This window comes from Brassica oleracea, chromosome C4, assembly GCF_000695525.1.
Source record: "Brassica oleracea var. oleracea cultivar TO1000 chromosome C4, BOL, whole genome shotgun sequence".
Classification (NCBI taxonomy): Eukaryota; Viridiplantae; Streptophyta; class Magnoliopsida; order Brassicales; family Brassicaceae; genus Brassica; species Brassica oleracea.
The window spans coordinates 51,545,538-51,558,608 of record NC_027751.1 but is presented as its reverse complement, the minus strand read 5'-3'; the positions used below and the strand labels follow the sequence as shown (position 1 = coordinate 51,558,608).

The 13,071-nt window shown below is 38.2% G+C and overlaps 2 protein-coding genes across 2 annotated transcripts; one reads left to right on the top strand and one right to left on the bottom strand.

The window, feature by feature from the left end:
- Positions 1-1,304: 1,304 nt before the first annotated feature.
- Positions 1,305-3,329, top strand: LOC106339496. Its single transcript, XM_013778324.1, has 6 exons — positions 1,305-1,529; positions 1,608-1,649; positions 1,723-1,791; positions 1,876-2,030; positions 2,125-2,325; positions 2,411-3,329. Exons 2-6 carry the CDS (start codon positions 1,619-1,621, stop codon positions 3,173-3,175), a joined length of 1,221 nt encoding a protein of 406 aa, XP_013633778.1. The 5' UTR covers positions 1,305-1,529; positions 1,608-1,618; the 3' UTR covers positions 3,176-3,329.
- An 884-nt stretch (positions 3,330-4,213) lies between these two features.
- On the bottom strand, positions 4,214-6,799 carry LOC106340592 (cytokinin dehydrogenase 1). The gene is made up of 5 exons (XM_013779442.1): positions 6,080-6,799; positions 5,797-5,924; positions 5,048-5,308; positions 4,712-4,974; positions 4,214-4,622 (listed from the first exon to the last, which is right to left on the bottom strand). Exons 1-5 carry the CDS (start codon positions 6,729-6,731, stop codon positions 4,283-4,285), a joined length of 1,644 nt encoding a protein of 547 aa, XP_013634896.1. The 5' UTR covers positions 6,732-6,799; the 3' UTR covers positions 4,214-4,282.
- Positions 6,800-13,071: the final 6,272 nt, after the last annotated feature.

Genomic DNA, 13,071 nt, shown 5'->3' with positions numbered 1-13,071 from the left:
AATAAACATGAAAACAACACGAAGCTTTAGAGAGAGATTAACATAATAAACATGCCCACAACATAGCGAGAGTTAATTACTTTATTAAGAAACGACCAATGCCTTTTCGGTACAAGACCAACGTTTCTTTTTGGGTTATTCAGTGACTTCGATATGCAGTATTTTTTTTGTTAAAAGTTAAAACACAGAACATAAAATAAAAATACAAACAATTTGAATCATCTGTAGTTAGACTAAAACTCTAGCAAAATAATAATTTTCTATTAAAATTTTAATAAATAAATAAGTTTATGGTTTTAAAAATAAATATTCAAATAAATTGATAATTTTTTTAATAAAAAAAAATGAAAATTAATTTAATTTCAGTTGAAAATAAGTTAAACATTTTAAATATATTTATATTATTTGTTCATTTGTTAACCCGTTCGTAGGGCGGACCTACCCTGGTTAAAAATAAAACATTGCATTAACAAACTCTATGTTTTTTCTGAGAAAAATGCTTGACACCGATCAATCAGCTAGGTATGTCATATACGTAAGTAAATCCATTTTCTTTCTCATTTTAGCAGCTGTGTCTATAGTTGACGCGTAGTCGTTGAATTAAATATAGTTAGGATGATGTCATTTTATCATTTTTAGCTCAATAGATGTGAAATAAAAGTCACATAACATAAATAGAATCATTCTATCTCAGTTCCTCAAATCAAAATGTAAAAATGTTTTCGGCTCTCATTGACTTCTACGTATACACGTAAAAGAAAACACGTCGAGTAAAGGTGGAAAGAATATTAAACTTTGCCTAATTACCTTTCTAAAAAGTCATAATTATTCCATAATACTTTTTTGAAAAGTGCTTACATCATAATAATAATAAAAAACTCTTATTTATTGGCCTTGCATTGAAAACATACTTTCTATTTTCGGAAACAAAGATACTTTAGCATTAATTATAAAAACATTAAATGTAATCTTTGTCACGCGGATGATGAAAAATCTTTGGGAAAAGAAAACAAATGTACGACGTCAGATGTCAGTCCAATAATCCGCGGGACCCCCGCATTATTACGCTTTTGCCCCTACTCTCCAGCCGTTGGATCATAAAAGCCCATCATCTTAAATACACAAACGCGAGCCCACAACGACCACAGAGGAACATTTATTCCTTGTACAGACGGAGACTACGGTCAAACGAAAGTCAACAAATCCAACGGCTGAGATTAGAGGTTAAGTGGTCCCCACGAGAATCTAAAACGGCAAAAACGGGGAAACGCTTTTCCCTCCACGCGCCTCCGTTGGTTAGCCATTTGTAAGCCAACCCCGTTCACCGTTTTAATCTCTCTCTCTCTCTCTCTCTCTCTATCTCTACACACTCTACTTTCTCTCTATATAGTAGAGTGTGTTCGTCACTTTCACTCTCTCTCTCTCTTCTCTCACCGACCTTCTCGAGAACCCTAGAGAGAAAAGACTCAAACTTTGGAAGATCCATCGGCGGAATTTTTCAAGAATCGTCGTCGGGAGTGGTTTCTCCGGTATGGGTTTGGAGCTTACTTCACTCTCTCGCTGTAAAGTTTCGTTCTTTCTTTAAAAATGTGGGGACTTTTTGACAGGATGATACACTATGGATGATGATCTCTGGGGTCCGCCACTTGGTACTGTTTTTAATTTTATACTGTTTGTTTTGTTTGGCTTGTGACTTGTTTTTTACTTTTTGGTTGTGGTTAGTTGTGAAAGACGATGCCTTTCGTAAGCCTCCTCTGCGTGGTTGTGAGTTTTGGTTTGATTTCAGAACAGGTTCGAGCTTGAATGGTTGTGTCTTTGTTTAATTATTGTTTTAAGATTCTGTATCAACCGCTGAGAATTTAATTGTTTTGTTAGATGTGCTTGAAGAAAGTTTCCAGATGGAGAGATACTGTGAGATAGTGTGGGCGATACTGAACGAGAAGAAGCAAGCTGCTGAGATTGTTGAACTTGAAAAGGATGTGGCTTCCTCTGGGAGCGGTGGTGATATAGGAGGAGGCTCTTCTGATTCGGTAAGAGGCTTAATTCGATTTGATCTTTGTCTGAAAATGTCAAAAGTTTTTGTCTAATTTTTATATAGTGTACTTTGTTATGTGTGTGTTACAGGACAAGACCTTAAGTGCTACTATTCCTGATGCTGACACAAGCTCTTCAAAATCTTCTCTTGACGAAGATGAGAACACGTCTAGTATCAGTGATGCTCTAACTACCGAGACCAAAGATTCCACTAACGGCACTGAAGCAATTGACCCGGAAACAAGCTTAAAGCCTCAGGAGACTGAACCACATGACCTTATAACAGTTGAGGTATGTAACGATTTTCTGAATACTTTGTTGTGAGTCCATGGGACTTTTGTAGTGAAATGATGTGTGGTCGTTAATGATGGGACAGGTTGGAGAAGATGGGGACACCTCTTCTAGCCCTGTGTTGGGGAACAAGATTGTGGAAGCTGAGGAACATTCTTGTTCATCCTTTGTTACTCACCAAGCCCCTGAGAACAAATCTCCATCTGCTATAAGCCAAGAGAACAATGAAAGTTCCACTTTGACGCCATTGGTTGAGACCAGAGAGAATGCAAATGCTACAAACGAAGATGGAGAAATACTGAAGGATCAAAGGGATAGCTTGCAAGAAATCGAAACTGCTTCTGAGCCTTTCACCACAGAGTCTCTCTTAGAAATGTGTGATGAACCTGAGAAAAGCAAAAGACTAATCCCTGCGACCGTTGTTGTTAAGGAAGAGCCGATCATGAACATGCTTACTGAGGCAAGGATCAAGGCAGAGGAGAGCTTGAATCCTCCTCCTGGGTCAGCAGTCCTAATCAAGAAGAGAAAGAGACCTACTTCTAACACAAGCTTGATCAGAAACACTAAGCAGAAAGGTCCAAGTGTTCCTCTACCGCTTTCAGCTTCAACGCTTGATTTGATAGACAGAATCAGACAGAGAGGAGGAGGTGGGAAGAAGACCATCATGGGTGGAGAAGAAGAACCAGCGATCTTAATAAGCGAGTTGCACGACAAGACAGGGAAGGAGCTGAGAAGCATAGCGAAGGAGCTGAAAGTAACACGTTACTACAAGATGAAGAAAGAAGATCTGCTTCAACACTCTATCATGCAGCTAAAACTGAAGCCTAACCAATTGCAAGGAAAGCCATAACAGGTCTCCTCTGGTATAGTTAACATTAGAGCTTACAGATGAATGAATCCTTCTTCTCTTTGTGTTTCTTGGATTCAATGGTATTAACCAATCAATCATTAGCTTGTATAAATCTAAAGTAGAAATGCTTATTGGGATATATATATGAAGTTTATATTTTCTTAGTATAATCTTTTAGTATCTTGTGATGAGTATCTTGCAGAGTGTCTTCAAAATTAAGACATGATTCAACAGGGGCTTCAGGGTGCAATATGCTTAAGCTAGACTGATTAAGCAATTGATAAATCTCTTTTGCAATGAGAGTATTTGAAATCTGATTTCGAGAATTTTTTTGAGCTTTTTGTTGATTGTGTGCTTATATGTAAAGCTAAAAGAATGAGTTTTTTACTTGTTGAAAAGCTAACAAACAGATTCTTCTAAATGTAATTTTTCTTTTTAACAATCTACTTCCTGCTATGGTGACAAATGCAATGACAATTTATAGGCTTCATGGATATCATATAGACTACTCCCTCCGTTTTCTATTTCATATCAAGTGTCATTGCAGAATAATTTTTTTTGTTTCAAAATAAATACTTTAGAATTTCAATAAAAAATATATTAATTTTATTTTTAATTTATTTTTCCAATTGTTTGAAATATGATTAAATATATAGATAACGAAGTTTCATAATAAGTGTCATTTTAACATTTTTTCTTGTTACAAAAAAATGTCACTTCCAATGCAAATTATACTTACTTTCAGCTGAAAATTAATTGAAAACTATATTGATTTTATAAATAATTTTATTTATCTCAAATACTATTGGTCAGTGAAGTATAATTAATAACAACTTACATATATTTCCGCCACTTTTTTGATATGTGTGAAAAATGTTAAAATGACATTTATTTAGAAACGGAGAATACAAAGTTAAATATATATTTTTTTAATATATGTGCACAAATCTACGATAACATTTAAAAGGAAAAGGAAAAGGAAGGAGTATAAAATTTGTTGTTTCCCAAAATAAAAAAAAAAAAGAATTTCACTCTCTTAGCTGCCTAGCTGAAGCCGTTACAAGGAACACTTGCCTCTTTACACTACTGTGTTGCGTTTTTTTGGCTTTAGAGAAGTTGGATGGAAGATACTTGTGACGACACCCTTTGGAAAACTCTCTGACCAGGCGCTAGAATCGCCAGAGGATCGTACTTATATTTCCTCTTTGCAAACGTTTCCCATCTGTTTCCAAAGTGTGATCTCCACTCTTTTTGAGTTTCATAGAGAGGCAAATACTGCTTCACATCCAAGTTAGCTTCTGCACAGAAGCTAAGAACTCTTTGGTTTTGTCTCAAAAGGTACTCCAAATCATTTGCCCCTGAGGGTTTTGGGATTGCAGAGGGGAGAAAGGCCACCAGGTAGAAGATATCTTCGTTTGGAGTGATCAAAGACGTATGTTTGTTCCATCTGCAACACACACACACACACACACACAAAGTGTTAGTTAGCTTTGTTTTTTTTTTTCAGAATCACTGCAAGTGGTTTTGCTCACTTACTTAGATTGATTGACTGGATAAATAAGGATAGGTCCGTTGTGGTTGCTAGTCACAATGCTGTTGAAAACTTTTGTAGCAAAGTCAGATATGCTGCTTTTGGGAATCAGGAGATTCAGCCAGGGATGTGGAACCTCCCATAAACCCTTAGCTCTCAGTTTGATCTCAGCAATGTGCACGCGGTCTAAAAACTCGATATATGGCACTTCAGATGAGAACAAAGTGGATGGAATATAGCTCAACTCTGAAAGTACCTTCTCAGTTTCCTGCAAGAGCAATTACTGCTATGTTAATCTAGGGAGTATAGTGACTGCTTACAAGTTAAAGTCTGATTCTCACCTGATTCATGGAGTTTGCTTCTTTTGAGTTGAAATATTTCACTACTTCTAGGCAATACAGAGTTTTACCATCTGACTTGAACTGGTTTGCCTCTGTGGAGTCGTTGGGAGTGAATGATGATCTCCAGTTGTTGAGGATGTCTGTTCTATTGATGATCACAAATCCTTCCACGTAGTCGAAAGCATTCTCCTTTGAAATCAGATGTTCTTGGTCCCTTGAAAATGCAGAGAAGTCTGAGTAGAGTGCCCTGATCCATTTAACCTATTTAACAATCATTTCACTGTATTAGAAAACTGGTGCTTAGAATCATATTGTGTATACTCTTGACTGACTTATTTACATATTCCTTTAACCATGTTCTAGGCCTGGGGTTATTAACCAAACCTGCCGAACCGAACCAAAATGTTCGGTTTTCGGTTCAGTTTGGCAATAAAAAAAATTGTTTTCTGTGTGGTTCGGAAATTGCTTATTTCGTTTTTCTAAAAAAAAAAAAAAAATCAAACTATATCAAAATTCTAAACTGAAAAAACCGAACTTAACCAAATTTTAATCGATTTAAACCAAAATTTAACCGAATTTGAAAACATCCGTTAAGTTTGGTATAAATTTTTGAAAACGAACAAACTTTTTTTTGGTTCAGTTCGGTGGGATTTTAGCCAAACCAAACTAACCAAATTCCGAACTAACCGACCCGAAAAAAACTAGAGCTAACCGAACTTGAATGCCTAATGCTCAAGATGGAACTTTACCATAAGCGGTGCTGGTCCAAGAGAGATCCTTGCCCGGGTGATTATCCCAAACTGTCCAAGCCCACCAAGAACACTCTGGAAAAGTTCAGAGTTTCGCTTCTCAGAACAGGTCACTACTTCTCCTTTCCCTGATACAATATGTGAAAAAATATTGTTTTATCTTTTTTTTTGTAACACAAAAAATATATTGTGCATCTGTTGTTCTGTTTAGTTTAATTTTTTTCATTGTTACAAGTTACAAGTATGCGTTGCATGTTTGCATATTGTTTATCTAGTGTTTTACCTGTGACAATCTCTAACTGATAAACGTTGTTGATTTGAGGTCCATGCTTAAACGCTTGACCACTGATTCCAGCGTTTGATAGAGTACCTCCAACAGTTAAATGAAGATAGTCTGTCCATGACTTTGGTGAAAGACCGTGTTTTAAAGTCTCACGTAGAATATTAATCCATAACTCACCACCTGAGACATCTACATAAGGTTGTTTCCCTTTGTAAATCTTGATATCATGACTTCGAAGCGACTCCATGTTGATGACAACACCTTGATGAGCTAGAGCTTGTCCTTGAAGAGAGTGGCCATGGCCTCTGGCTGCTACTGTAAGATTTGATGTGGAGCGTACTATATGCCTCATCACTGTTGAAATATCAGAAACTGACTTTGGATGGAGAATCGCCAGAGGTGGTAAGTGGTATCTGTTGCCAAAGTCCTTGGACGCATTGTGGACGTCATGGAAGGTGATGTAACCTTCCAAGTCGAGAGAATCTAATGAGGAAAGAGTATCTGAAGGAGGTAAATCTATTGGGGTGCTAAGAGAAGGATTGGAACAAAGATTGGTTCTACCTGGTATACAGCTTAGAACCAAGATCATGAAGATTCTGAGGAAAGTCTTGTTGTTTCTTCTATGGAACCGTAAGGATGAGGTTAAACCCATTTTTACTTTTCTTGAAAGAAACTGAAAATACTGAGAGGTGGGATGATAAGGTAGAAGTAGAGGTAGAAAGGTTTAGAGCACTCTCAGGAAAAAAACAGAGGAAGAGAAGAGAATTTAAAGGAAATGTTTTGGGCATATGCTTGTGTTCACTATATAGCTGTATTGCCATTACTTTTTTCTTGCTGTTAATTAATACATCCATTTCAAAAGAAAAAAGATTTTTTTTGTTCCACAAAGTTGATTTTCTAGATTGTTAAAGAACTTTTAGTGGTTGAAATTAAAATTTGTGTAATAGTAAAAAGGGTACACTAATTGAGAATATTTAAATAGATTAAATATTATTTGTTAATAGTTATTAAAAATATATAATAAAAAATAATAATTAATATAGTTGTAAATATTTATTGCATTTTTAATATGTATGAATACTTTTTTTTTTTTACGTCAAAAAACCATTCTATTAATGTATGAATACTTAAAAATTCATTTCTCGGAGCGAGTATATCTTTCTGATGTTTTTACCTAGCTTTGAATATTTTATTGGATGGAAGTTATTATAAAGGTTTTCTAGCTCCTATTTCCTAACCTTTTTATATATGTCAGGTCAATAATTCACATCACCATTCTCACCCTGCCAAGATTTTCTGCAAAGGTGAAAACATTTGTTTTACTGCATGTGTTTTCTTCTTGGGTCTCATGGTACAGTAGGGCCCCTACTTGGGCTCATGGTACTTGAGCTCAGTTTCAGGGAAGAGAATCTTGGCCAACACCCTCTACACTCAGTCTATTGACCTCATTGGATCATCCTTATTGGACCATTTTGCATCAGTTTATCTTGTCAGGTCTTGCAGTATTTGAGTTTGACTATTAAGCTTGGAATTAAGTTACCCCTTAGGACCAAAACATCAACACTGGCTACTATTCCTTGCAGGATGGATGCAGAGCTGTCTGAAACATATAATGTAACCAAATATTTACTTATTCCAGATTCTTTGGAGAAAATAAGCTTTGAGCGATGCTATTCATGTGCATCTTCTCTTGCCATAGGTGCCAACATGAAATATTGAAGTGGGCATATAATCGGACAGCTCAAAGAGAGAAAAATTGAAAAAAATCAATGCCACTGTGGTACTTGCAATAAAGATATGTGTATGTATAGTGTTGACTGTTGTGTCTTCTAATCATATACGTCATGTTCTTTTTGTTGTGTGATTGAAAGATGTAGGGGGCCTTGCATACACAGTTGGAAGCAAAAAACGAAGAAGATTGTTATGTGGGCAGTCGAGTGACAGTTTGAACAAATGAGGCACCGCCAATAAATAAATAAGTTGATTATGTTGCTCATTTGAGCAGGAGTGTTGTACACTGATAGGTTCATCTTAACGAGGCTATGAAGCACAAAGTTTACAGTGACCAATTATGTCAATAGATTTGCAGTGAATAACTACCCATTGTATAGTGACTTTGTGTGCAATCTAAACCAGTGGTCTAAGCATCATTGCTCCTTTTTTGCTTCTTTTTTTTTTTCATGGTGTAGTGCTACATTCTATTTGCTTTATTTATTTATTTATTTTTTGATAAAAGATTACTATTTGCTTTATTGTTTTTTATATTTTCATGATTACACTGTCCCAATTATTAGGGACATTGGCTAAAATAACCTTTTTTTTTGCAATCGTAGCTCACAATAGCTTGGTTGATGTAGTGAACAAGGACACAGAAGAAGATACTCTTTCTTCTCTATCTAGACATAAGGATAACAGAGCATTTTATTCTAGTGGCACAATAAACAGATTCCCTTTCTTCATGTTACACCTAACCGGTCAGAATCATGAATAAACTGACCTTTTCCGGTTAACATGAGTTCTGTGTATATCACCTGTTTCTTGTTGTAGAGGATCAATGACGTTATCAAAGAACACCATGAATCTCAGTAGACCCAAATGAGTCCATTTCCGTACAGCAACATTATTGACAGTCTATCAATTTAGTGGCACTAAGCTGTTGTTTGCTTTCTTTGTAAAGGTTTATTGTTATGTGGTTGAATTCTTTTTAGTTGTTTATGTCTTCCTTGTCGAGTTTTTTTTTTCAGGTCTCAATGTAGTGTCACTTTCCACTAAAAAGATTGCAATAAGAAGCTAGTTGGGCATTAAGACTGTTTAAGTGGCATCATGATGCGCAGAATATGATATTAAACCACCACCATTGCCCCCCAAAAAAATAAGGTTAAATTCCACAAACGTATTTAATCATTACTCGTATGTGATATATGAATCTCTATTTTCAATCTTTTTTTCAATTCAAGAAGCAAACATTATGGTATAAACCGGATATAATTAATTAGGAATCTCAGTTTAAAGTTATTTGATATTAGAGAGAGGAGATGGTCCCAAGATAGAATGTAGAGGTAGTAATTGTGGAGTTGGGCTAATTGGCTACTTCATTGACATTAGGTTTCTCTTGTCTTCTATTATTATAGAGAAACCTTTTTCTGCAGTGATGTGTTGTTTTCTTTCTTTTGTTTCAGAAAACTATATATGTCCTCTTTCTTGCTCCTTCAGTTTTCATTTTAAGAGTTTTATTTTATTTATTTTTGGCTTTGAGTCTACTTCCAAGTTGCCTATATATCTCGTATTGTAAGTTGTAAACTGATGCAGCATACATGCTTATCCTAGCTACCTTTGGTTTTCAATAAAGTTTCCTTTTTCTTAATGCATTCAATTTCCTTTTTTCAAATAGGTTCAGGCTTTATAACCGACTAGGACTTTTAGTTTTCGCTATATATAGTATGCTCTCGGCTTTGTGAGATATACGACTTTGATTATTAAAATATAAATTTAGAATTTTGCTTTAAACAACTCTTGAATCCTTACTTCTTGACATTCTCTAAGAATTCAAGAGACTTAAGAAGACTAAGATAACGGGCATTCTCAGAATTCAACGTTACCTTCGCATTATCGGTTACTAAACGACACTTCCGCTCCGTCAATTGGTATCAGAGACCTTTTGATTACGATTCCAGTCGTGATCATCGATCTTCCTTTTCAATGGCACCACGCCCAAACGATTGGATACATATGCAACAGTTCCTGGAGGACTTTCAGGAGAATTTTCAAGACAATATGAGACAGATGATGGCTGAAGCAATTCAGGCTGGAGTTCAGGCTAGAGTTCAAGCGGCGTTTGCAGCTCATCACGCGAACGCACAGCAACAACACGCAGCGCCACTGCAACACCAACACCGCAACAACAACCCTATCTTTGATGAACAAGACGATGACATCGACGATGAGAACCCATTCGGCGACAACAATCGACAACTTCATCGACATGAACGACATAACAGGAACGAGGACACAAGGTGGACGTCGGGTTTGAAGATTGATATTCCCGAGTACCATGGAGGATCGCAACTGGTGGACCTACTCGACAAGATTGTGACCGTCGATGAATTCATAGAGTTCAAAGATTTTCCAGAACACAAGAAGGTGCCTCTCATTACGACTCGTTTTCGCGGGCACGCCGCGTCATGGTGAAGTCAACTTAAACTTTCTCGAACTCGTCGTGGGAAGGACAAGATAACGTCATGGGATAAGCTCAAAAAACATTTGAGGAAAACCTTTATCCCATACAACTACGAGCGCCTATTGTTTCAGAAGTTTCACAATATTCGCCAAGGATCACGATCCGTAGAGGATTATGCTAGCTAATTCTATCAGATGCTCACACGAATGGATATTCATGACTCTGAGGATCAGTTAGTGGCTCGTTTTATTGCAGGCTTATGACCGCAGCTCCAAAACATGCTCCAACAGTTTGATACATGCTCTGTTTCGGAGGCTCGACAACGAGCATTACTAGTCGAACAGCAAACGCGTTTGGGGGCTACACAATGGTCTGGTAACTCTCGCCCTCGCTCCACTACGATCGCTGACGACACAAATCATCTGCAGGGCGTGATTCGACTACAACATCAATGGGCCCACGTAACAACAGCCGCACCGGAGAACCTGTTGCGTCAGTAGCAGAACCACGACCATCACGACTGAATGCTCTCCGCTGTTTCACTTGTGGCGAGCGTGGCCACTTACAAACCGCTTGTCCTCACGGACGGCGTGGTCTACTCGCAAGTGATAAGGAGGTCATTGGAGATCCTACCTACGATGATGACAACAAAGACGAAGACGCAGATGAACAAGTCTGCGGCGACACCAGAACTTTCCTTATGCTATGCCAAAATTGTTTAGCTCCTAAGGCAAGTGATGATGGACAGTGAACATCTTTGTTTAGCCCTACTTGTACGGTCAAATGCAAAGTTTGCAGATTTGTGATAGATTCGGGCTGCTCGTCTAACGTCGTCTCCGAGGAAGCAGTCCGCAAGCTCTATTTGACAACCGAGTCTCACCCGCATCCCTATCGGCTTATCTAGATGCAGACATGTGCAGAGGTCTTTATTTCTCAACGCACGCTCCTATCATTGTCTATTGGGTCGTTTTACAAAGACACGTTTTACTGCGACATAGCTTTGATGGATGTGTCTCACATCATATTAGGCCGTCCATGGCAATATGATAGGGAAGTGATGCACAACGGCAAACTTAATACACATTCTTTCATGTTTCAAGGACGTAAGATCACGCTCCTCCCATTGCCTGTAACAGACCGTATTCTCCCTACACAACAAAACACCACGCAACAAAGTCTCTTAATCATCTCCAAATCACAATTTCAAGAGGAACTGCGTGAGCCTTGTCCACTTTTTGCCTTGGTCGCGGTAGATACGAAACCAGAGCAAGGCGTAGCCATTCCTACCGAGTTTACACCGTCATCAACGAGTTTCAAGATCTTTTTCCGGACGACCTACTTGTGGGACTCCCGCCTCTCCGTGATATACAACATCACATTGATCTTGTACCTAATGCCACCTTACCGAACCACGATCATTATCGAATGAGTCCCAAAGAACATGAAGAGTTAAGGCGGCAAGTTGAGGAACTCTTACTCAAAGGTTATGTTCAGGAAAGCCTCAGCCCCTGTGCGGTACCGGCTCTCCTGATTCCAAAGAAAGATAAAACTTGGTGAATGTGTGTCGATAGCCGCGCGATAAATAAGATCACAACCCGTTACTGATTTCTGATACCTCTTCGATGACCTATTGGAACAGATTGGTAAGGCATCTATATTCACTAAGCTTGATCTTAAAAGTGGGTACCATCAGATTCGAATTTCCCCCAGAGATGAGTGGAAGACGACATTCAAGACACATGAAGGATTATTTGAATGGTTGGTCATGCCATTTGGATTGTCTAACGCTCCTAGTACTTTTATGCGCGTTATGAATCAAGCTCTACGTCCATTCATCGGAAAGTTTGTCGTCATTTATTTTGATCACATTCTCATCTTCAGCACTACAGTTCACGATCATCTCAGTCACATACGAGACGTCCTGGTGGCTCTACGTCGCGATAAACTTTTTGTGGCCAAGCATAAGTGTGAATTTGGCATCTCAGAGATTCTGTTCTTGGGTTATGTGTTCTCGGCTACAGGTATGCGAGTGGATCCCCAGAAGATAGCCGCGATTGCTTCTTGGCCTACGCCAACAACAGTTTCGGAGGTTCGAAGTTTTCACGGCCTGGCGTCCTTCTACGTTTTGTGCATAACTTTAGCGCTATAATGGCTCCCATTACGGATTGCATGAAGAATATATCTTTCGTATGGTCGCAGGAAGCCTCGCTCGCGTTTGAGGTTATCAAAACCAAACTCACGACGGACCCTATTTTATACTTCCTGACTTCGATCAACCTTTCGAACTACATTGTAACGCAAGCAAGTTAGGTATTGGTGCGGTCTTAACTCAGCAAGGTCGCCCTGTAGCCTATTATAGCAAGAAGATGGCGGGGGCTCGAGCTCGTTATAGTACTTATGACATCGAGTTTTATGCTATCGTCTAAGCAATCAAACATTGGCGACATTATCTTGCACATAAGGAGTTCGTATTTTTTACTGATCACGTGGCATTGAAGTATTTGAGTACGCAGAATAAAAGCTCTTCTCGTCATGCTTCGTGGATATCTTATTTACAGCAATTTACGTTTGTTATCAAACATCAATCCGGGAAGCTAAACAAGGTTGCAGACGCGTTGAGTCATCGTCATGCTTTAGTCTCCACGTTACGGGTTAGTGTTGCGGGAGTTGAGTGCTTCGCCGACTTATATCCTTCCGATCCTTTCTTCGCCTATATTCGGTTGGATCTTACACATGTGATTCGGTCTGACTATTCATTAGTCGATGGCTTTCTTTTTCGCAACAACCGCCTGTGTGTACCCGAGTGTAGCCTTCG

Coding starts and splice junctions, on each gene's coding strand:
- LOC106340592 (XM_013779442.1), bottom strand. CDS start 6,731: ATGGGTTTAACCTCATCCTTACGGTTCCATAGAAGAAACAACAAGACT. Junction 5,925..6,079: donor TCAGTTAGAGATTGTCACAG/GTAAAACACTAG, acceptor ATATTGTATCAG/GGAAAGGAGAAGTAGTGACC. Junction 4,623..4,711: donor TATCCAGTCAATCAATCTAA/GTAAGTGAGCAA, acceptor TGTGTGTTGCAG/ATGGAACAAACATACGTCTT.
- LOC106339496 (XM_013778324.1), top strand. CDS start 1,619: ATGGATGATGATCTCTGGGGTCCGCCACTTG. Junction 1,792..1,875: donor TTGGTTTGATTTCAGAACAG/GTTCGAGCTTGA, acceptor TTGTTTTGTTAG/ATGTGCTTGAAGAAAGTTTC. Junction 2,326..2,410: donor ATGACCTTATAACAGTTGAG/GTATGTAACGAT, acceptor ATGATGGGACAG/GTTGGAGAAGATGGGGACAC.